The sequence below is a fragment of the Oncorhynchus gorbuscha genome, linkage group LG10, assembly GCF_021184085.1.
Source record: "Oncorhynchus gorbuscha isolate QuinsamMale2020 ecotype Even-year linkage group LG10, OgorEven_v1.0, whole genome shotgun sequence".
NCBI lineage: Eukaryota > Metazoa > Chordata > Actinopteri > Salmoniformes > Salmonidae > Oncorhynchus > Oncorhynchus gorbuscha.
The window spans coordinates 18715951-18741060 of NC_060182.1; the positions used below are offsets into that span (position 1 = coordinate 18715951).

General features: G+C 45.3%; 1 protein-coding gene across 3 annotated transcripts in view; it reads left to right on the plus strand.

The window, feature by feature from the left end:
• Window positions 1–25110, plus strand: part of LOC124045026 (metabotropic glutamate receptor 7-like) — a 125478-nt gene that overhangs the window by 66234 nt on the left and 34134 nt on the right. For all 3 annotated transcript variants that reach the window (XM_046364231.1, XM_046364232.1, XM_046364233.1), the window contains one exon: window positions 14425–14564. In XM_046364231.1, coding sequence (XP_046220187.1) covers window positions 14425–14564 — 140 coding nt within the window. The remainder of the gene's footprint in view (window positions 1–14424; window positions 14565–25110) is intronic.

The following is a 25110-nucleotide window of genomic DNA, read 5'->3' on the forward strand; positions in this document are numbered from 1 at the left end:
CAGCACAGCGGCAGTGGAGCCCCCAGCCCACCCACACTGCTCGACACAGCACAGCAGTAGAGCCCCAGTCCACCCACACTGCTCGACACAGCACAGCAGTAGAGCCCCCAGTCCACCCACACTGCTCGACACAGCACAGTGGCAGTAGAGCCCCCAGTCCACCCACACTGCTCGACACAGCACAGCGGCAGTAGAGCCCCCAGTCCACCCACACTGCTCGACACAGCACAGCAGTAGAGCCCCCAGTCCACCCACACTGCTCGACACAGCACAGCGGCAGTAGAGCCCCCAGTCCACCCACACTGCTCGACACAGCACAGCAGTAGAGCCCCCAGCCCACCCACACTGCTCGACACAGCACAGCAGTAGAGCCCCAGCCCACCCACACTGCTCGACACAGCACAGCAGTAGAGCCCCCAGCCCACCCACACTGCTCGACACAGCACAGCAGTAGAGCCCCCAGTCCACCCACACTGCTCGACACAGCACAGCAGTAATGGAGCCCCCCAGCCCACCCACACTGCTCGACACAGCACAGCAGTAGAGCCCCCAGTCCACCCACACTGCTCGACACAGCACAGCAGTAATGGAGCCCCCAGCCCACCCACACTGCTCGACACAGCACAGCAGTAGAGCCCCCAGTCCACCCACACTGCTCGACACAGCACAGCAGTAATGGAGCCCCCAGCCCACCCACACTGCTCGACACAGTACAGCAGTAGTGGAGCCCCCAGCCCACCCACACTGCTCGACACAGCACAGCAGTAGAGCCCCCAGCCCACCCACACTGCTCGACACAGCACAGCAGTAATGAAGCCCCCAGCCCACCCACACTGCTCGACACAGTACAGCAGTAATGGAGCCCCCAGCCCACCCACACTGCTCGACACAGCACAGCAGTAGTGGTGCCCCCAGCCCACCCACACTGCTCGACACAGCACAGCAGTAATGGAGCCCCCAGCCCACCCACACTGCTCGACACAGCACAGCAGTAATGGAGCCCCCAGCCCACCCACACTGCTCGACACAGCACAGCAGTGGAGCCCCAGCCCACCCACACTGCTCGACACAGTACAGCAGTAATGGAGCCCCCAGCCCACCCACACTGCTCGACACAGCACAGCAGTAATGGAGCCCCCAGCCCACCCACACTGCTCGACACAGCACAGCAGTAGTGGAGCCCCCAGCCCACCCACACTGCTCGACACAGCACAGCAGTAGTGGTGCCCCCAGCCCACCCACACTGCTCGACACAGTACAGCAGTAGTGGAGCACCCAGCGGCAGTAGAGCCCCCACCCACCCACTGCTCGACACAGCACAGCAGTAGTGGAGCCCCCAGTCCACCCACACTGCTCGACACAGCACAGCAGTAGAGCCCCCAGTCCACCCACACTGCTCGACACAGCACAGCAGTAATGAGCCCCCAGCCCACCCACACTGCTCGACACAGCACAGCAGTAGAGCCCCAGCCCACCCACACTGCTCGACACAGCACAGCAGTAGAGCCCCCAGCCCACCCACACTGCTCGACACAGCACAGCAGTATGGAGCCCCCAGCCCACCCACACTGCTCGACACAGCACAGCAGTAGTGGAGCCCCCAGCCCACCCACACTGCTCGACACAGCACAGCAGTAATGGAGCCCCAGCCCACCCACACTGCTCGACACAGCACAGCAGTAATGGAGCCCCCAGCCCACCCACACTGCTCGACACAGCACAGCAGTAGTGGAGCCCCCAGCCCACCCACACTGCTCGACACAGCACAGCAGTAGTGGAGCCCCCAGCCCACCCACACTGCTCGACACAGCACAGCAGTAATGGAGCCCCCAGCCCACCCACACTGCTCGACACAGCACAGCAGTAATGGAGCCCCCAGCCCACCCACACTGCTCGACACAGCACAGCAGTAATGGAGCCCCAGCCCACCCACACTGCTCGACACAGTACAGCAGTAGTGGAGCCCCCAGCCCACCCACACTGCTCGACACAGCACAGCAGTAATGGAGCCCCCAGCCCACCCACACTGCTCGACACAGTACAGCAGTAGTGGAGCCCCCAGCCCACCCACACTGCTCGACACAGCACAGCAGTATGGAGCCCCCAGCCCACCCACACTGCTCGACACAGTACAGCAGTAGTGGAGCCCCCAGCCCACCCACACTGCTCGACACAGCACAGCAGTAATGGAGCCCCCAGCCCACCCACACTGCTCGACACAGCACAGCAGTAGTGGTGCCCCCAGCCCACCCACACTGCTCGACACAGTACAGCAGTAGTGGAGCCCCCAGCCCACCCACACTGCTCGACACAGCACAGCAGTAATGGAGCCCCCAGCCCACCCACACTGCTCGACACAGCACAGCAGTAGTGGAGCCCCCAGCCCACCCACACTGCTCGACACAGCACAGCAGTAATGGAGCCCCCAGCCCACCCACACTGCTCGACACAGCACAGCAGTAGTGGAGCCCCCAGCCCACCCACACTGCTCGACACAGCACAGCAGTAGTGGAGCCCCCAGCCCACCCACACTGCTCGACACAGCACAGCAGTATGGAGCCCCCAGTCCACCCACACTGCTCGACACAGCACAGCAGTAATGGAGCCCCAGCCCACCCACACTGCTCGACACAGCACAGCAGTAGTGGAGCCCCCAGCCCACCCACACTGCTCGACACAGCACAGCAGTAGTGGAGCCCCCAGCCCACCCACACTGCTCGACACAGCACAGCAGTAGTGGAGCCCCCAGCCCACCCACACTGCTCGACACAGCACAGCAGTAATGGAGCCCCCAGCCCACCCACACTGCTCGACACAGCACAGCAGTAGAGCCCCCAGTCCACCCACACTGCTCGACACAGCACAGCAGTAGTGGAGCCCCCAGCCCACCCACACTGCTCGACACAGCACAGCAGTAGTGGAGCCCCCAGCCCACCCACACTGCTCGACACAGCACAGCAGTAGTGGAGCCCCCAGCCCACCCACACTGCTCGACACAGCACAGCAGTAGTGGAGCCCCCAGCCCACCCACACTGCTCGACACAGCACAGCAGTAATGGAGCCCCCAGCCCACCCACACTGCTCGACACAGCACAGCAGTAGTGGAGCCCCCAGCCCACCCACACTGCTCGACACAGTACAGCAGTAATGGAGCCCCCAGCCCACCCACACTGCTCGACACAGTACACAGCAGTAGTGGAGCCCCCAGCCCACCCACACTGCTCGACACAGCACAGCAGTAATGGAGCCCCCAGCCCACCCACACTGCTCGACACAGCACAGCAGTAATGGAGCCCCCAGCCCACCCACACTGCTCGACACAGCACAGCAGTAGTGGAGCCCCCAGCCCACCCACACTGCTCGACACAGCACAGCAGTAATGGAGCCCCCAGCCCACCCACACTGCTCGACACAGTACAGCAGTAGTGGAGCCCCCAGCCCACCCACACTGCTCGACACAGCACAGCAGTAGAGCCCCCAGCCCACCCACACTGCTCGACACAGCTCGACACAGCAGCAGTGGCCCACCCCCCAGCCCACCCACACTGCTCGACACAGCACAGCAGTAATGGAGCCCCCAGCCCACCCACACTGCTCGACACAGCACAGCAGTAATGGAGCCCCCAGCCCACCCACACTGCTCGACACAGTACAGCAGTAATGGAGCCCCCAGCCCACCCACACTGCTCGACACAGCACAGCAGTAATGGAGCCCACAGCCCACCCACACTGCTCGACACAGCACAGCAGTAGTGGAGCCCCCAGCCCACCCACACTGCTCGACACAGCACAGCAGTAGTGGAGCCCCCAGCCCACCCACACTGCTCGACACAGCACAGCAGTAAGTGGAGCCCCAGCCCACCCACACTGCTCGACACAGCACAGCAGTAGTGGAGCCCCCAGCCCACCCACACTGCTCGACACAGCACAGCAGTAGAGCCCCCAGTCCACCCACACTGCTCGACACAGCACAGCAGTAGTGGAGCCCCCAGCCCACCCACACTGCTCGACACAGCACAGCAGCAGTGGAGCCCCCAGCCCACCCACACTGCTCGACACAGCACAGCAGTAGTGGAGCCCCCAGCCCACCCACACTGCTCGACACAGCACAGCAGTAGTGGAGCCCCCAGCCCACCCACACTGCTCGACACAGCACAGCAGTAATGGAGCCCCCAGCCCACCCACACTGCTCGACACAGCACAGCAGTAGAGCCCCCAGTCCACCCACACTGCTCGACACAGCACAGCAGTAATGGAGCCCCCAGCCCACCCACACTGCTCGACACAGCACAGCAGTAGTGGAGCCCCCAGCCCACCCACACTGCTCGACACAGCACAGCAGTAGTGGAGCCCCCAGCCCACCCACACTGCTCGACACAGCACAGCAGTAGAGCCCCCAGTCCACCCACACTGCTCGACACAGCACAGCAGTAGAGCCCCCAGTCCACCCACACTGCTTGACACAGCACAGCAGTAGAGCCCCCAGTCCACCCACACTGCTCGACACAGCACAGCAGTAGAGCCCCCAGTCCACCCACACTGCTCGACACAGCACAGCAGTAGAGCCCCCAGTCCACCCACATTGCTCGACACAGCACGACACAGCACAGCAGTAGAGCCCCCAGTCCACCCACACTGCTCGACACAGCACAGCAGTAGAGCCCCCAGTCCACCCACATTGCTCGACACAGTACAGCAGTAGAGCCCCCAGTCCACCCACACTGCTCGACACAGCACAGCAGCAGTGCACTTTTGTCATGTCTTAGTTCAGAGCGAACGTATGAATCTTTCATCTCATACAGCGCTCACACAAAGCTGTCCACACAGATAATTTTGTTCCCTTGGAAATAACGTGAAATATAAAATAGAATGGCGTTTGTAATGGCTTTCTATCTGCATGGAGAGCCACGCTGCTTAATTGTTTGCTTACTGGCAGACTGTGAGTGTTTGTGTGTGTGTTAATCTGTGTGTGTGTGATTCTTTGTATTTCCATGGGCGTAGAACAAGACAGTCTTGAAGTCCTGTCATACCCACTGCTTACACTGCACTATGTCAACACCTTGTCAACAGCAAGATACAGTATGTCAACAACTCTGTTCTCTGTCTGTTGGAAGCAGAAGTGGCAGATTGTTGACTACTACAGCTGTGTGTGTGTGTGTGTTTTTGTTTCAGTTTCATAGTAAAGAGGATTCTGCCTTTCTGCAGCCATATGTTTAGTACAAGTATTGGAAATGTAACACTTTACATGAGCTTGTTGTCTTAAGGGCTACATAGTTGTGTCATAATACTGACATAATACTGATGTCCTTAACATTCATGACAGCTAATGTTATAATATGACAACTGACAATAAATTGCCTTGACACAAACCATTGTTTATCTGCCAAATGTCCAGGCATAAACCTGGTCAGCTGGCTTCCCCAATATACTGTATGTGAGGGAGGAAAGGATAGGAAGTGTTCAAGTCATGTATTGTTATGTACAATGCATCGTCACTAATGGTCCTGCTCGTCTTATGTTTATTACACACAGTTCAGATAGGGCTGAATGGGGCCCTAGACAACCTATTCATATTCTGCACACACAGAGTGAAAGTTGTTTCAGTGACTTCACCTGGGTTATTCAGGGAATTAACTCCCCTCGTCTGAACCCAATTGAGCTCTTCTAATACAACTTGCAGACCATTAACACTGCCATTTCAAAAGCTGGTAGTGAATTAAGGTAGTGAATTGTGTATGACTAATGCACAGGAATCTTATCGAGAAAACTTAAGCAACTTATTGACTTTGATGGTCATACAAACTTTGAGTGTCGGATTGGGTCCTCCCATGAGAGTTCTGCATCCTTTAGGTCTCTTCCTGTATGTATGGTGCATCTAAATGAGCTTGTTTTACTTCCTGTCATCTCTCTGCTTGCTGTATGAGGGGAGATTTTTGTCTTGCTCTTTAGTAGAATGTTCAATGACAAATGTCCTTGGGAGGAAAAAAAACTGGCATCTAGGCAGCTGACAGTCCCTACTGACACAAAAAGTGTCTAAACTAAAAGAAGAGATGTGCAGTGTTGGGGTACAGACTGTATCTCACAAAGACTATGTCCTACACAAACTCAAAGGTAACATGTCCCCCAAATAATTTTGGACAGGTGTTATCGGTCCTTTTCTATTAACACATTTTAAAGAGCTATTACTACAGTCAATTCCATTCCACATCCGATCTGAGCCCCCCCGTCCCCCGTCCCCCGTCCTATATAAAAAATGGTATCTCCTATGCCTTTGAATTATTGTATTTACTACCAAGGTGTTAAACTGAAGGAGTAATACAGTCTCTCTAACAATGGCTGGATGAGGGCCATCGATCTTACTGGGTGTTGTATAGCGCTCTATGTCACATCAAAAGAGACACTCGATTCTCTGGGACCTCCTCATTATGGCGAGGTGTTAACACACAGAAACATATAGATATAAACACACAACCACGCACACACGCACATGAATCAAGCCCCTTATTTCATTTCTCAAATACTGTATTTGTGATGTCATGATGCCACACACAGTATTATCAAACCTCCCCTGTTTGATTGGAAGGAGGGTGTCGTTTTTTAAAATGCTTAATGTGGTCATTGCCAAACATCGGAAGACCCCACTGCTGAAGGAGACACAAGAAAGCCTGGTTGAAATTCTCAAAAACACACCTAAAGAAGCCTAAATCCTGGGGAAATGTTCTTTGGCCCAATTAAAGGAAATTAGAGCTTTATTCTTTGACAATACTGATCAGCACTGTGTTTACTGATGACCAAATGAAGCATTCAATGAAAAGAACCCCCTCAGTCAAACATGGGGAGGTTTGATAATGCTGTGGGGTTGCTTTGCAGCCTCTGGTACTGGGGGCCCCTGAAAATGTTTGAGGCATCATGAAATCAGCATATAATCAAAAATACTGTATTGGAGTACAGTGTTCAACCCGCGTCTAAAAACTGGGTATCCGTTGAAAGTTGTGGGTCTTCCAGCAGGACAACAATCCCAAAAACACACAAAAACACCCAGGAAAGGTTCAAGAAAAGATGCAGAGTCCAGACCTGAATCGCATCCAAAACCTACGCGAGATCTGAAAACAGCGTTGGTGGAGAGCACCCCTCAAATATTGAAGAATTAGAGCAGTGTTCTGCTGAAATGTGGGCCAAATTGCCAGGAGAAAGGTGCAGAAAGCTCATTGATGGCTATAATAACTGTTTGTCTACAGTTATCTTGGCCAAAGGCTGTGAAACCATGTATTAGCTCCGACATGTAAAAAAAAATCCATGCCATTTGTGTTTGTGTAAACTACTAAAGTTTACAAAAAATAAAATTGGTTCTGCAACGTTGAAAATCCAATATGAAGGTGTGGAGACTATATATATATATATATATATATAAAAAATTCTACTTATTTGACAAGATATACAGTATTTGGCAACAACTGTACAAACTTTGAATGTCAGATTGGGTCCTCCCATTAGATTTCTGCATTCTTTAGGTCCCTGTTCGTATAGTGCATCTACATAAGCTTGTTTTACTCCCCGTCATTTCTCTGCTTGCAGTATGAGGGGAGATTTTTTTCTTGCTCTTTAGCAGAATGTTCAATGACAAATGTCCTTGGGGGAAAAACTGTCATGTATGCTACTGACATTCCCTACTGACACACACTAAAAGTAAAGGTGTGCAGCGCTGGGGTACAGACTTTATCTCAGAAATACAACGTCCTACACAAAACACAAAGGCAGCATGTCCCCCAAAACCATTTTGGACAGGTGTTATTGGTCCTTTGCCTTTAACATATTTTATAGAGACATCACTGCAGTCAATTCCATTTCCACATCTGCTCCGAGTCCCCCCGTCCTAAATAAAAAATGGTTTCTCCTATGCCTTTGAATTATTGTAGTCACAGCCAAGGTTAACTCACTGTTAAACTGAAGGAGTAATACAGTCTCTCTAACAATGGCTGGATGAGGGCCATCGACCTTACTGGGTGTTGTATAGCGCTCTATGTCACATCAAAAGAGACACTTGATTCTCTGTGACCTCCTCATTATGGTGAGGTGTTAACACACAGAAACATACAGATGTACAGTGCGTTAGGAAAGTCCTCAGACCCCTTGACTTTTTCCACATTTTGTTACGTTACAACCTTATTCTAAAATGGATGGAATTGTTTTTTTCTGTCATCAATTTATATACCCCATAATGACAAAGCAAAAACAGGTTTCTCTAATTTACAAAAGTATTCAGACCATTTACATAAGTATTCAGACCCTTTACTCAGTGCTTTGTTGAAGCAACTTTGGCAGCGATTACAGTCTCAAATCTTCTTGCGTATGAAGCTACAAGCTTGGCACACCTGTATTTGGGGATTTTCTCCCATTCTTCTCTGTAGATCCTATCAAGATCTGTCAGATTGGATGGGGATCATTGCTGCACAGCTATCTTCAAGTCTCTCCAGAGATGTTCGATCAGGTTCAATTTCGGGCTTTGGCTGGGCCACTCAAGGACATTCAGAGACTTGTCCCGAAACCACTCCTGCGTTGTTTTGGCTGTGTGCTTAGGGTCATTGTCCTGTTGGAAGGTGAACCTTTGCTCCAGTCTGAGGTCCTGAGCACTCTGGAGCAGGTTTTCATCAAGGATCTCTCTGTACTTTGCTCCATTCATCATCTCCTCGATCCTGACTAGTCTCCCAGTCCCTGCCGCTGAAAAACATGCCCACAGCATGATGCTACCACCACCATCCATCACCATAGAGATGGTGCCATGTTTCCTCCAGACATGATGCTTGGCATTCAGGGTAGAGAGTTCAATCTTGATTTTATTAGACCAGAACATCTTGTTTCTCTTGGTCTGAGAGTCCTTTAGGTGACTCTTGTCAAACTCCAAACGGGCTGTCATGTGCCTTTTACTGAGGAATGGCTTCCGTATGGCCACTGTTTATGTATAGTGTGTTTGAGCGCTACGTAGTCACGGGTCTTTGTAAGTTTTGTTATTTTGTTTTCAGTTTCACTTATTCATTAAAATATGTGGAACTCGAAGTACGCTGTGCCTTGGTCCGACCAACATTATTATGAACATCATGACAAATCTTCATCTATTTAAGGTAATTATGTATTTTCATTATATATATAAACAAGCAAAAAGTGAATACTGGCACTAGTGGCTTACAGGTGGTGATAAAACTGAACTATATGCTATATATATATATATTTAAAAAATACATACATATATATATATATATATATATACATTTGCAAAAATGTCTAAAACCCTGTTTTCGTTCCGAACACACACACACACGTGCGCGTGTCACACACACAAACACACACACACACACACACACACAGCCACACAGGAACGAAAAAGGGAGGTTACACACACAGTGTGCACACAGACACACACACATAAGGAAGAACACAGTAGAACACACTAAACACGGGATAAGGCATCACACACACACGGTAAGAAACACACACAAACACACACACACACACACAAAAAGTCAATAGTTCTTATGGTTCGTCAAGATTACCAGAGGAACGGTCATTATCTCCCCATGTTTCACTGTGAGATTGTTGGCTGAATGCTTCATTTGGATTATTATGGGGTATTGTGTTTAGATGTTTTATTTATTTAACCAATTTTAGAATAAGGCTGTAATGTAACAACATGTGGAAGAAGTAAAGGGGTCTGAATACTTTCCAATTGACTGCGTACACACACACACACACACACACACACACACACACACACACACACACACACACACACACACACACACACACACACACACACACACACACACACACACACACACACACACACACACACACACACACACACACACACACACACACACACACACACACACAAAAGTCAGGCCACATAGCTGTATTTCATTTCTCCAATACTGTGTTTCTGATTTTATGATGTCTTGCACACACTCAAGATTGCCAGTACCAGAGGCAGCAAAGCCATTATCAAACCTCCCCCATGTTTGATTGTAAGGAGATTGTTGGTTTCTTTGAATGCTTCATTTGGTTGAAGCTAACATAGGAAGACCCCACTGCTGAATGAGACACAAGAAAGCCTGATTTGAAATTTTAAAAAACCCACCTAAACAATCCTAAATCCTGGGCAAAGGTGTGGAGACCCAAAGTTTTTTTCAAATGAAATTTGACATGAAATCAAGCATTATGTAGGAAAAGTGCAAGTGTGCCAACTGTACATACTTTGAATGTCGGATTGGGTCCTCCCATTAGATTTCTGCATCCTTTAGGTCTCGTCTAAATTAGTTTGTTTTACTTACGGTCATCTCTCTGCTTGCTGTATGAGGGGAGATTTTGGTCTTGCTCTTTAGTAAAATGTTCAATGATGGTGTCTTTTGGGAAAATAACTGCTGTGTAGGCTACTGACAGTCAATACTGACACAAACTAAAAGGAAACGTGTAGAGCGTTGGGGTACAGCTTGTATCTCACAAGACAACGTTCTACATAGGGTTGCAAAATTTGGGGAACTTAAAGTTAATTCCATGGTTTTCTCGAAATCTTGGTTGGAGGATTCCGGATTTCCTGATTATTCCCTCCTTATTCAGGGAATTCTCCAAACAGGATTTCGGGAAAAACAGATAATTTATTTAAAATTTCTGGAATTTTGCAATTCTTGTCCTATACAAAACACAAAGGCAACGTGTCCCCTAAAACCATTTTGGATATGTGTTATTGGTCCTTTTCCTTCTACAGGTTTTATAGCCAGTTCTATTACGACAGTCGACCTAGCACTCTATGTCACATCAAAAGAGACACTTGTTTCTCAGAACTTCTTTATTATGGCGAGGTCTTAACACACAGAAATGTACAGATGTATACACATATGCACGCACACAAGCCAAGCACGCAAACACACACAAACACAGTCGCAGACACACACGCACACATGCACACTTCATCCAAATCAGGCCATGGATGTCATTTCTCCAGTAGAGTGTTTCAGGTGTCCAGAACCTTCAGTAAGCTAATGAGCCAAATCTACGATTCTCTGCTTGAGACAGGCTGCTACAAATTGGGACCAGATGGGGACCCTATGATTCTGTGGCTGACCTATTTATCTTCATTTCCTGTACAGCATGTGTGATTGAGAAGGTTTGCTTTTGACCTGAGGAAATGTGCAACCGTCTTGTAGAATGGCCACCATATGATATTCCTAATGCAGAGCTGTGATAACCTACAGTTGCACACCACTCCAATGATGCTGCACATCTATCTAATGGTGTATCACACAGATCTGATGCTGAAGTGCTGAGATGTGAAATGTAGGGCTGTGGTGTGGTGTTGGCTAGACTCAGCACATGCTCTTTCACAGGGAACACAGGTGAGGTCTATAGCACAGCAGAGCCATCATCAGTCCGTAGGGAGCTAGCTGGTCTTGCTAGCATTATAATGAGGGGAAATGGTCATTATGAATAGGCTATCAGCACATGAACACACCCTGTGGCCCTTGATGCCCACGGAACCTTTTATAGACCAAACAAGGGACACGTGGTTAAATGTAAATTTTTTCTCTCACTGAGGTTGATGTACTGTTGGACCAATGTGCGCTGAAGACTAACCCCAGGCCTTTATTAGTCTTAACATAAAATATGCATGTGTAATTCAAATCTTCGCACAAATACAGTGTATTTGGAAAGTATTCAGACCCCTTGATTTTTTTGGGACTTTTCATCAAGGATCTCTCTGGACTTACCTAGTTCATCTTTCCCTCGATCCTGAGAAGTCTCCAAGTCCCTGCCCAGTCCCCACAGCATGATGCCGCCACCACCATTGTCGTGACTTTGCTTTCATTAATCTGATGAGTGTTATTTATCTAATCATCTAACTATTGTTAATTGTTGCCCAATCAAATGAATAATGTAACAATCATCTCATTAGGATTTGGGGAACCACGAGAGCAGTTTTTTAAAGAGTTACCATCTCCCAAAATAAAGTCTGATGGTCTTTAGCTATTACATCTATACATCTATAACATCTATTACATTCAACTCATTAATCTTAACCTCCTATCATATCATCATTCTGAACAGTCGTAACCTCCTGCATCTGCAAAAACCCCAGTCTTACTTATGACTCAATACTCCACAAATTTGTTTAATTATTTATTTATTTACTCGCTAACTAATTGATAACACGGGCTGACACAATATGGCGGCTTGGTACAAAAAAAGACCGAGAGGGCGCGAGAGAGAGACACAGAGACATAATACTTTGGTACATTTAGACTACTCTCACAGTCATCATATTCTTTGCACACAAACCGCCGCCCATTTGGAGAAAGAAATGATGAATGTGTTTACGTGTAAATGTCTTGGTTCTTTGTGGATTTCTGTCGGGACCATGCTTCTTGGAAAGGTTGTTGGGCCTTTTTGCGGCACCCTTGTAAGGCTCTGATGGTTCAAAAGGGGTCCCCACTCATCTTTTACCATTGTTCTCTACCACGGTCCGGTATCTGTTGACTTGTCGTGTAGTCCTGAACAGAACTACAGTTTATTCTACTTTCCATTTGCTCCTGAAGCTGCCTCTTTGAAGATAGGCTAGCAAGCCGTGACGATGCTTCCCATTGGGAGGATGATAGTAGCGTACTACGGTGATTTGAGAAGAGTAGTAGAATGGTCCCACTTAAATCGCCGTACCGGTGATTGTCCAGGAGGTAACTTCATCGTCTCTACCTCGTGTTGAGATTTCAAAGTTCAAACCACTTTGGACATGAGCCGCAGCTACATGCCTCTCTGGTCTGATATGTTCATTCTTAACCCACTATTTTATACAGTTCGTTCAAAAGGGGCAGTTCGTGAGGCTCACACACTCTCTGACCACACTCAAGGGGTGGTGACTACTCATTTGTACAAAGTTGTAGAAACAATTTCCTCTTATAGGTTCTACGATCACATCCCCAACTTAACAAAAACACTTTCATCATTTTCTCTATTTAATATAATAATAATAATAACTATTTCATACATAATCTAGAGAACGGAGACTTCGTACATGTAGTGTGTATACTTTTCAAGTTACAGTATTTAGTTTTTAACATGTTTAATGATGACACAAAAAACAACCAAAATTACATTATTATTCTTTATATCGACCCTGACCATTCCCCACAATCTATGTTAGAAATATTGTTCCAGTATTCACTTGAAAACATGTTAAAGTTTTGACGGGAAAATGTCTGTGAAACAAAGAAACATTCTTGTGTGAATTTGGAGAAGGAGATGGCTGAAGGTTCTAATCCTTGATTTACAACAGGGTGTGAACTGTCAATCCCCCACCAGCTCCCTTCTCCCCCCTCCGCGGGTGAGAGGAGGTCTGGCTGAAGTTATTTACTGCAAAGATGATCCAACACATCTGGATGCTCAGAGGACAGTCATGACACCTACTTCACGGTAGGAATGGTGCCAGGTGTCCTCCAGACGTGACTCTTGGCATTCAGGCCAAATAATTCAATGTTGGTTTCACCAGACCAGAGAATCCTGTTTCTCATGTTCTGAGAGTCATTTAGGTGCCTTTTGGCAAACTCCAAGAGGGCTATCATGTGCCTTTTACTGAGGAGTGGCTTCCATCTGGCAACTCTACAATAAAGGGCCAATTGGTGGAGTGCTGCAGAGACGGTTGTCTTTCTGGAAGGTTCTCCCTTCGCCACAGAGGAACTCTGGATCTCTGTCAGAATGACCATCGGGTTCTTGGTCACCTCCCTGACCAAGGCCCTTCTCCCCTGATTCCTCAGTTTGCCCGGGTGGTAGCTCTAGGAAGAGTCTTGGTGGTTCCAAACGTCTTCCATTTAAGAATGATGGAGGACACTGTGTTCTTGGGGACCTTCAATGCTTCCAACCTTTGTTGGTACCCTTCCCTAGATCTGTGCCTCGACACAATCCTGTCTCGGAGCCCTATGGACAATTCCTTCAACCTCATGGCTTGGTTTTTGCTCTGACATTCACTGTCAACTGTGGAACCTCATATAGACAGCTGTGTACCTTTCCAAATCATGTCCATTCAATAGAAGTTACCACAGGTGGACTCCAATCAAGTTGTAGAAATATCTCAAGGATGATCAATGGAAACAGGATGCACTTGAGCTCAATTTCGAGTCTCATAGCAAAGGTTCTGATTACTTATATAAATAATGTATTTCTGTTTTTATTTTTAAAACATTTCTAAAAACCTATTTTCACTTTGTCATTATGGAGCATAGTGTGTAGATTGATGAGTAAAATATTTCATTTAATCCATTTTAGAATAAGGCTGTAACATAACAAAATGTGGAAAAAGTCAAGTGGTCTGAAAACTTTCCGAATACACTAGATCTACTCAATATAAACACGTTTCTATCATTCCTTCCTTCTGTCTCCCTGCAGGTAGTGCAGGCACGTCGGTTATGTTTAATAAAAACGGCGACGCCCCAGGACGCTACGACCTGTTCCAGTTTCAGATGACCAACACCAGTGTTCCTGAATACAGGCCCATCGGACAGTGGGTGGAGACTCTCCAACTCAGGGTAAGGTTATGGCCTGTAATCATGGCTATGGTCAAATTTTATGATATTCATGATCTGTAGAACTACATTTAATACATTTTAAAGAAATAGAAGTACAAACTGGGCACTTGTTGATTGAGGGCATTCCCCACTAATTAGTACTAATTAGTCAATCATTTGTTTAGGAAGAGCAATGTAACATCTAATTGAGGAGTTAGTCTGTAGTCCTGCCTGTTGCTCTTGCTTTTTGGCAAGATGGCAACAAGTTGTCAAAATCAGAAAAAGACTGATACCCATCTAATGAAATATCTTTGTCAAGAAATATTGAGACGGGTGACCTTGATGGTTTCATCTCTGATGAAGATATGCATCAAAAGGGGTGTGTCAAAATGCGTCAAATAAAATCCCAAATCCCTTTGGAAAACAACAAACCCAACAAACCACCACTCCTCCTAAAAATATAAAAAATGTCAAATAACTACTACAGCAGCCTTATCAGTCCAAGGTGATAAATCTTGCTTTGTGGTCTCCATGGCAACAGTGGTGTTGTTCTCATTACAGTTTGTAACCAGGAGCTGTTCCAGGGAGCACCATTGTCCACATAACAAATCACAGCCCCTGCACAGATAACTGATAGCAGATCATAATTTAATGAAAAAACACATTTGTCATACAGGTACACGTGAGGTACAGGAATACACACGCGCGCGCACACACACACACACACACACACACACACACACACACACACACACACACACACACACACACACACACACACACACACACACACACACACACACACACACACACACACACACACACACACACACACACACACACACACACACACACACACTGTAGATATTGGCATGCACTAAGGTATTGACCAGAAAAAAGCAGTAGATTTTTAGACAGTTTGTTTTCTGAATCTTTGTTGTGAGAATCTGTGGTTGTGTAATTTCTTAAATGTGATCATTATCAGAGCAATTAATAGATTCATTCCAAAGGTTTTCAATGTTTTTGGGAGCAAGAGATATGGGATAAATTATATAGGTTGTGATGTGAGATGCAAGATAAAGAGTTGTTCTAGATGACTAGTACTGATAAGTCCAACCCATTTCTGACCTTAAGGTTAAACTAATATTGTTGACAAAACGCAATGCCAAATAAATCTTCTGGAGTTTGAAGGCTGAGTATCTTTTAAGTACTAAAATTCAGTGGCCTTCTCTAAATTCTCTGTAGACTTTACATTTATATGACAATATAACGATTTAGGCTTTTTTCATTTCATTCAATAAAATAAACTACTGTCAATTACTCTTGAGTACAAAATAGGACGCATGAAAGTATATTGTTTTATTTAGCTTATTCTTTGCACTCTTATGAGTGGAACAACTTTTCAAAAATTATGAAAAATATATTGTATTCTCCACTGCAACAACTCAGTGGAGGTTATATATTCAGTGTCATCTATAGGATGGTGCTTGCTGCATTAGTTGTGAGCAGTGGTGTAAACTACTGAAGTAAAAATACTTTAAAGTACTACTTAAGTTGTTTTTTGGGGTATCTGTACTATTCTTCACTATTTATATTTTTTGATGACTTCACTACATTCCTGAAGAAAATAATGTACTTTTTACTCCATACATTTTCCCTGACACCCAAAAGTGCAGGACAGGAAAATGGTCTAATTCACCCACTAAAAGAGAAAATTCCTGCTCATCCCTACTGCATCTGATCTGGCAGACTCACTAAACACAAATGCTTTGTTTGTCAATTATATCTGATTGTTGGATTGTGCCCCTGGCTATCCGTACATTTAAAAACCAAGAAAATCGTGCCATCTGGTTTGCTTAATATAAGGAATTTGAAATTATTTATACTTTTACTTTTAGTTTTGATATTTAAGTATATTTTAGCAATTACATTTAACTTTGATGCTTAAGTATATTTAAAACTGAACACTTTTTTACTTTTCATCAAGTAAGATTTTACTGGGTGACTTACACTTTTACTTGAGTCATTTTCTTTTAATTAAGGTATCTTTACTTTTACTCAAGTATTGGATACTTTTTCCACCACTGGTTGCGAGTTAGCCAGTAAGACACGCTGTGACACTAGACATAATATACAGTGCATTCGGGAAAGTATTCAGACCCCTGGACTTTTTCCACATGTTGTTACGTTACAGCCTTATTCTAAAATAGATTCCATTGTTTTTTCCCTCTCTTCAATCTACACACAATACCCCATAATGACAAAGAACTTTTTTTTGTTTTTATGTTTGCACAATAAAAAACGGAAATACTACATTTAAGTATTAAGACCCTTTGCTCAGTACTTTGTTCACACACCTTTGGCAGCGATTACAGCCTCAAGTCATTCACCCCAGTCTGAGGTCCTTTGCACTCTGAGCAGGTTTTCATCAAGGACCTTTCTGTACTTTGCTCCATTCGTCTTTCCCTTGTTCCTGATTAGTCTCACCAGTCCCTGCCGCTGAAAAACATCCCCACAGCAAGATGCTGCCATTCTTTATCATAGGGATGGTGCCAGGTTTCCTCCTGACATGACGCTTGGCATTCAGGCCAAATAATTCAATCTTGGTTTCATCAGACCAGAAAATCTTGTTTCTCATGGTATGAGAGTCCTTTAGGTGCCTTTTGGCAAACTCCAAGTGGGCTGTCGTGTGCCTATTATTGAAGAGTGGTTCCGTCTGGCCAATCTACAATAAAGGCCTGATTGGTCGAGTGCTGCAGAGATGGTTGTCCTTCTGGATGGTTCTCCCATCTCCACGGAGGAACTCTGGAGCTCTGTCAGAGTGACCATCAGGTTCTTGTTCACCTCCCTGACCAAGGCCCTTCTCCCCCGATTGCTCAGTTTGCCCGGGTCGCCAGCTCTATGAAGAATCTTGGTGGTTCCAAACTTCTTCCATTTAACCCTTGTGTTGTCTTAAGGGTCAAAATGTGTATACAACCACAACAAAGGGTGCGTGGACAACCTGGACAAGGTGATTGGAACTTACAGCTGCAGGAGGATGGCTGCCCGCTGACCCCTGGTCATCATCCATAACATCATTGATGTGTCCTCATACAATGCCTTTGTGATATGGAACAAGATCAACCCGACCTGGATGCCTGATAAGCAGAACAAGAGGAGGGTGTTCCTGGAGCAGCTAGGAAAGGCACTTGTAACCCCACACATTCAAAGAAGGGAGCGCCTCCCCCACACAACAGCCTCTGCAGAGCTTGTGAAAGCTGTTCAGGGGCCTGATCCTGTCCTGATCCACCTGATGCTGCAGCTGGGGAAGAGGAGGAGGTGCCAATTCTGTCCCCCAAAGAAGGACTGTAAAACAAATACTATGTGCTGCACATGTGAGATACATCTGCAAAGTCCATGCACACACACTTACATACTGTCCTACATGTGCTAATTAGAGGGGATTGATTTATGTTCTTCACATATTTGTTTTGTATCTATTATCTTATTTTATTCTTATTTATTGTTGTTGTTTATATACCTTGTGGGTGGGGGCAATGGTTAAACAAATGGGAGAAGACTAGTATTTTGTAGGTTAATTCCTCATTGTACAATATATCAATATGTTGCCAAAAAAGTTCAAAACTGTTATTGTTTCCCTTCAATAAAATGCATTCAAAATTACTTTCTACACATTTCTGCTACTTTCTTAGGCTATACAAGTGCTATCTCTTGCTAAAGAAGTAATGTTTATACCTATGCAGCACCTTAGCAATTGTAATACCCTTGTTAGAACCAATTATTGAGTTTATTCTTGTTATAATTAATTAATAATGAATTTATTAATTTAATTAATTTATTCTTGTTATAATTAATTGGTATTATGGGATATCGGTTACTGCTAAAGAGTACTGTCAACATTGATAGCTGTGCTTGCTGTGGATCTTGTGAGGAAACCTGCAAGTAACTGCCGTACTTCGCTGAGGGAATATCCAAGAGTAGTGAGTAACCACAACGGTGGGGTGCTTCAGGACTTTATGTGTGTCGTCATTTTTCTTTTGGAGCTCCAACGCGCGCCAACGGGGTTAAGCAAGCTTGAAATCATTTGGACATGGGTTTATTCTTTTTATTTCTTTTGATGTGGTGCTATGAAAATGTAATAATACACATATTGAACCTTATGTATGTTGCCTTTGTGGAGTCATTTACTGTTTCAATTTAATTTAATGCATGGGAAAGTATATCTTTATACAATAACAAAAACCTATAATCATTCCATCTGAAGTTAATACCCTATTTGTCATCACCCTAGATAGTTTACAATGGAGATGTCCCTCTCACCTAACATCCCATGCTGTTGAGATACTCTACACAAGTTAATATCGTCATAGTCAAATTTGAGCGTGGTGAGAGGTTTACATTTTTGGGTGCTCGTCTGGGAATTTTGTTTTTGTTGATGGATATTCTCAGAAATGACTGTTGTAATTCTTTTTTTTGCTCACTGTTTTCACTGCTGACATCTATACTAACATTCTACTCTGACTCACCATTTGAACATTTTCTTTCTAACATTGCTAACATTGGCATAGACTTACAACATGAGTGCGGAAGATATTGTTTCCTGGTGTAGAGAGAAACAACTCCTATTAATCGTGCATTTGTCCTTAGCAATGTGACAGAGGATGTTTCTGATGAGGTTCTGCTGGAAATGCTGATGAAAGCCTTATGTTAAGGCTTTTGGTCAAATTAGACTGCATGGTCGTTGTTCCTATTCAGCTGATAAAAAGCAGGATGTTTTGGTAGAGATATCAAACAATCATAACGAAATAGCTGTGCCAAGTGTTGCTGGGATACCTGGAGAGTTGGGCGTCTGGCCTGTACATGTAGTTTCACAAGTCACATCTCCTGTTGAGAGAGAGGGTGAAGATTTTCAGGCGAAGCTATTATCCTTTCTAAGACATAAAGGGAAGACTGTAGCTGATGTTAAAGGCCTGGTAAGTCCCTCTGGCGCCAACCTCAACACTGAACTGGTTACTGCCATCAGTTCACTGGTAGAGAAATGCAATAATGTGCCATCTGAGACTCAGAGTTGTAAGCTGCGTATGTTTTCAGGTGTGAAACCCAGTCCTAGTGGAGAGGAAAAGTATGACGCATGGGCTGAGCAAACCAACCATTTACCTAGAGGAATGGCAGTGCACCGACAATGTAAAAAAACAGAGAATAATAGAAAGTCTTAAAGGGCCTGCTGCTGACATTGTGAGGTTCTTCAAGACAGGGAACCCCCATGCCACAGCGCTCGAATACAAGGCTCTAGAAACAGCATTCGGTACCACCAAAAGTGCACCTGATCTCATGGTAATGTTCAGAAACACATTCCAAAGTGAAGGAGAGAAGCTTTCAGCTTACCTATTGAGACTTGACAAATTGCCGCATGCTGTTTATCGAAAAGGAGGCATTGAGCTGTCAGAGATGAATCGCATACGCATTGGCCAAGTAGTGAGAGGTGCATCCTCACATGACATGGTTGCACTTCGTATTCGCATGACCTATAAACTACTTAAACCACCAAGCTTTACTGAACTACTACAAGAAGTAAGGGAGGAGGAGGACATGATTCAAGACAGGAACACAACATGTTGTGAAGTCATCAGCTGTTGCTCCTGTTGCCACAGTTTGCGAAAAAGCTAATATCAAGATAGAAGTGCTGAGAAAATAAATAAAAGTTTTAAAAATGAAATGACGCAACTCATGTCTGCTAACATCACAGCAGCTCAATCTGACACACAAAGGTCAGATGTGGCATTTAAAAGCAAAAAGAAGAGACTAAATCCATCACAAGAACAGACACAAGCCGACAGCAAACCCGGAGTGTTCTGTTATAGATGTGGAGAAGATGGCCATTTCCAGAGAAACTGTGAAGATGAAGAGAACTTGAGGAAAGTCAACACACACCTAATCAAATAAAAGCGGTCTATGGGAAACTACAGAGTGACCCAGTAAAGGAGCGGCCTGAAGTCCCAGTGAAGATACGTTCCGCCAAGTGCCACAAGTATGAAGACATGAAAGACACGCTACCTACAGGTTTAGTTGGTCCAAGTTCTGTCGTTCCTGTACAGATTAAATGTATCTATGCTAAAGCTTTACTAGATAGCGGGTCTCAGATTACTCTACTTTACAGATCCTTTTATGACAAGTACTTGACGCATTTGCCATCGATTCCTATAGGAAACTTAGAGATATGGGGCCTTAGCTCTGATCAGTGTCCATATGATGGCAATTTGTCACTGAAGCTTGAGTTCTCAGGATCGGTTGTGGGTGTAGCAGAGACTATGGAAGCACTTGTTGGTATGTCCACATCCGGCCATGAAAGGTGATGTGCCTATTCTGGTCGGCACAAATACGTCTGTAGTGAAGAGACTTATGACTGCTTGCAAAGAAAAGGAAGGTGAAGGTTTCCTTAGTACACCTCAAATTCATCCTGTTATCAAAGAGGCCTATGATATGATGATAGAAAGCTCAACTGATGATGACGAGAAGAGAGAAAATGTGGATTTCACACAAAAACAACTTTTCACCCTGCCACCTGGTGGGTAGACGAGAGTTACTGGAATTCCGAAATGTCCTGGGATACCTTCTACTCAAACCATTCTGGTAGAGAGGTCTGAAGAACCCCGGTTTCCCTGAAGAACTACTAGTGAGGCCTGAAATCCAGAAGGTTGCAGTTGTGTCGTCTAGAAGAATCACTCTTACAAAGGAGATCACCCTGAAACGAGGTACGCCTATGGCTCATCTGTTTCCTGTAGATGTGCTCCAGGTGTTCCATTGAAAAGTAAGCAGGATTCATCTGAGAGACTGATGTCTTCTTCATTCGACTTTGGAGATTCTTCAGTGCCTGAGGGATGGAAGAAGAGGTTATGTGAAAAGATGATGGAACGGAAAGAAGTGTTCTCAACCCATGAGTTTGACGTGGCTTGTTCAAAGAGTACTCACCACACCATCAGAATTACTGAAGACAAACCATTTAGGGAGATCTCGCCGCTTGTCCCCAGCTGATGTTGAAGATGTGAGGAAGCAACTTAATAACTTGAATAGTTCTGGGATCATATCTGAGTCGAGAAGCCCCTGTGCATCTCCTATTGTGGTGATGAGGGAAAAGAATGGCATCATACGCAGGTGTGTTGATTACAGGACCCTCAACAAGCACACTGTTCCAGACCAGTACACAGTTCCACGTGTGGAGGATGCTCTGACATGTTTTAGTGGGAGCAAATGGTTCAGTGTGTTAGATCTCGGATACTATCAAATTCCGATGGGCGATACAGATAAAGAGAAGACTGCATTTATCTGTCCAGTTGGATTTTACCAATTTGAGAGGATGTCACAGGGTGTGTCCGGACCACGTGCAACATTTCAACATGTCATGGAAAAGACAGTTGGAGACATGAACCTACTCAAAGTTCTTCTTTAACTTGATGACTTAATTGTGTTTGAAAGGACGCTGGAGGAACACGAGCAGAGGTTACTCAAGGTGTTAGACCACTTGAAAAGTGAAGGCCTAAAACTGTTCCTTGACAAGTGTCAGTTTTGCCGCACATATGTCAACTACAGTGCCTTGCGAAAGTATTCGCCCCCCTTGAACTTTGCGACCTTTTGCCACATTTCAGGCTTCAAACATAAAGATATAAAACTGTATTTTTTTGTGAAGAATCAACAACAAGTGCGACACAATCATGAAGTGTAACGACATTTATTGGATATTTCAAACTTTTTTAACAAATCAAAATCTGAAAAATTGGGCGTGCAAAATTATTCAGCCCCTTTACTTTCAGTGCAGCAAACTCTCTCCAGAAGTTCAGTGAGGATCTCTGAATGATCCAATGTTGACCTAAATGACTAATGATGATAAATACAATCCACCTGTGTGTAATCAAGTCTCCGTATAAATGCACCTGCACTGTGATAGTCTCAGAGGTCCTCTTAAAAGCGCAGAGAGCATCATGAAGAACAAGGAACACACCAGGCAGGTCCGAGATACTGTTGTGAAGAAGTTTACAAAAAGATTTCCCAAGCTTTAAACATCCCAAGGAGCACTGTGCAAGCGATAATATTGAAATGGAAGGAGTATCAAACCACTGCAAATCTACCAAGACCTGGCCGTCCTTCTAAACTTTCAGCTCATACAAGGAGAAGACTGATCAGAGATGCAGCCAAGAGGCCCATGATCACTCTGGATGAACTGCAGAGAACTACAGCTGAGGTGGGAGACTCTGTCTATTGGACAACAACCAGTCGTATATTGCACAAATCTGGTCTTTATGGAAGAGTGGCAAGAAGAAAGCCATTTCTTAAAGATATCCATAAAAAATGTTGTTTAAAGTTTGCCACAAGCCACCTGGGAGACACACCAAACATGTGGAAGAAGGTGCTCTGGTCAGATGAAACCAAAATTGAACTTTTTGGCAACAATGCAAAACGTTATGTTTGGCGTAAAAGTAACACAGCTCATCACCCTGAACACACCATCCCCATTGTCAAACATGGTGGCGCTTCAAAGTATTAACTTAAGGGGGCTGAATAATTTTGCACGCCCAATTTTTCAGTTTTTGATTTGTTAAAAAAGTTTTCAATATCCAATACATGTTGTTCCACTTCATGATTGTGTCCCACTTGTTGTTGATTCTTCACAAAAAAATACAGTTTTATATCTTTATGTTTGAAGCCTGAAATGTGGCAAAAGGTCGCAAAGTTCAAGGGGGCCGAATACTTTCGCAAGGCACTGTATGTTGGACATATCATATCCCAGAATGGAGTGGCTACAGACCCGTCAAAGAGTGAAGCTGTCACCACGTGGCCAAGGCCTGAAACTGTTACTGCTCTGCATTCTTTCCTAGGATTCTGTGGATATTACAGAAGATTTGTCAAAGACTATTCTAAAGTGAGTTACCCCCTGAATAAGCTTGTCACCCTTGTCACCCTGAAGTCTCACATGTCCAGATTGAGCACTATGGAACTTTCTGCATCACAACAAGAAGACCCTTGCTTAGGAGAGATGTGGGTTGCTCTTAATAAACACGATATTACCAGGGTGACAATGACCAAACATCCATTAATTAATCTCTTTGCTCCTGAGAGAGTGGGAGAAGCTAAAGATGGAAGATGGAGTTACGCACAGGATCACACATCCGCCAAACAAAACTCATTGTGCTCAGCTACTACTTCCAGAGAAGTTCAGAACTATGGTCCTCACGTCACTGCATGATGACTCAGGTCATTTAGGATTTGACAAAATGTATGGACTTGTCAGAGACTGGTTCTACTGGCCACGCATGAAGATGGAAGTAGAGGAGTACTTTAAGTCCTGTGCTCATTGTGTACAGAGGAAAACACTTTCAAAGATAGTTGCTCCGCTTGGTCATATGCAAAGTGATGGAGCTATGGACCTGTGTGTATAGATTTCCTGTCCATTGAGCCTGACTCATGTAACACAGAGAATGTCCTGGTCATTATGGATCATTACACGAGATACGCTGAAGCTTTTCCTACGAAGGATCAGAAAGCATCCACTGTCGCCAAAGTATTGTGGGAGAGGCACTTCATCCATTATGGTCTACCGAAGAGGATGCATAGAGATCAAGGTAGAGATTTTGAAAGTAGACTCATTCGTGAGCTACTGAATATGCTTGGCTTGGAGAAGTCAAGGACAACACCATATCATCCTCAGGGAGATCTACAACCTGAGAGATTCATCCAAACCTTGTTGAACATGCTTGGCACTCTTGATCCTACACAAAATAACAAAATGAGTCAGTTTATTTGGCATCTAGTGCACACGTAAAACTGTACTTGGAATGAAGCGACTGGCTACTCGCCCTATTTTTTTAATGTTTGGACGTGAAGCTAGATTGCCCGTTGATATCTGTTTTGGAGTCTCGAGTGATAGCTCTTCAGAGAGAACTTACCTCAAGTATGTATCTGATACGAAGATACAAATTTGCTTAGAGCACTGCTGGAAAGCAAAACCATGAAAACAAACAGCGATATGATATAATGATTCGCTACACGCAACTTATGCCTGGAGACAGAGTCCTTATATGGAATCTAGGACTGCATGGAAAACATAAGCTGGCAGATCGCTGGGTTTCTACACCATATGTGGTGGAGAGTCGGATGTCAAACTTGCCCGTTTGAAGCCTGAAAGTGGAGATGGACCCATTAAGATTCTTCATCGGAATCACCTGCTACCTATGGGGCAGAAAGTGCGCCTAAAACCAGTGGTTAACATAGAACCAACTCCTCGTAGAAGGACCCTGCAAAGAATGCGGAAGAGAAAGGGATATTAAAAGTTGCCTGGAAACTGTACTCCTCGGAATGATGAGTAAGTTGAAGAGGTTAAGAATCCAGAAGATGAGAAGGATTTTGACACAGAAGATGAGGACATCGGAGTATGGTATGAAGTGCCTAATACAAACTGTAGGAGCCGAGAAGTGGAAGAGATGTCGTAACCTTTTAGCTTGGACCTAGACATAGTCTGGAATCAAATGACTGGGGGACCTGAAAGAACATAACAAGTTGTAGAAGCAATAGAGTC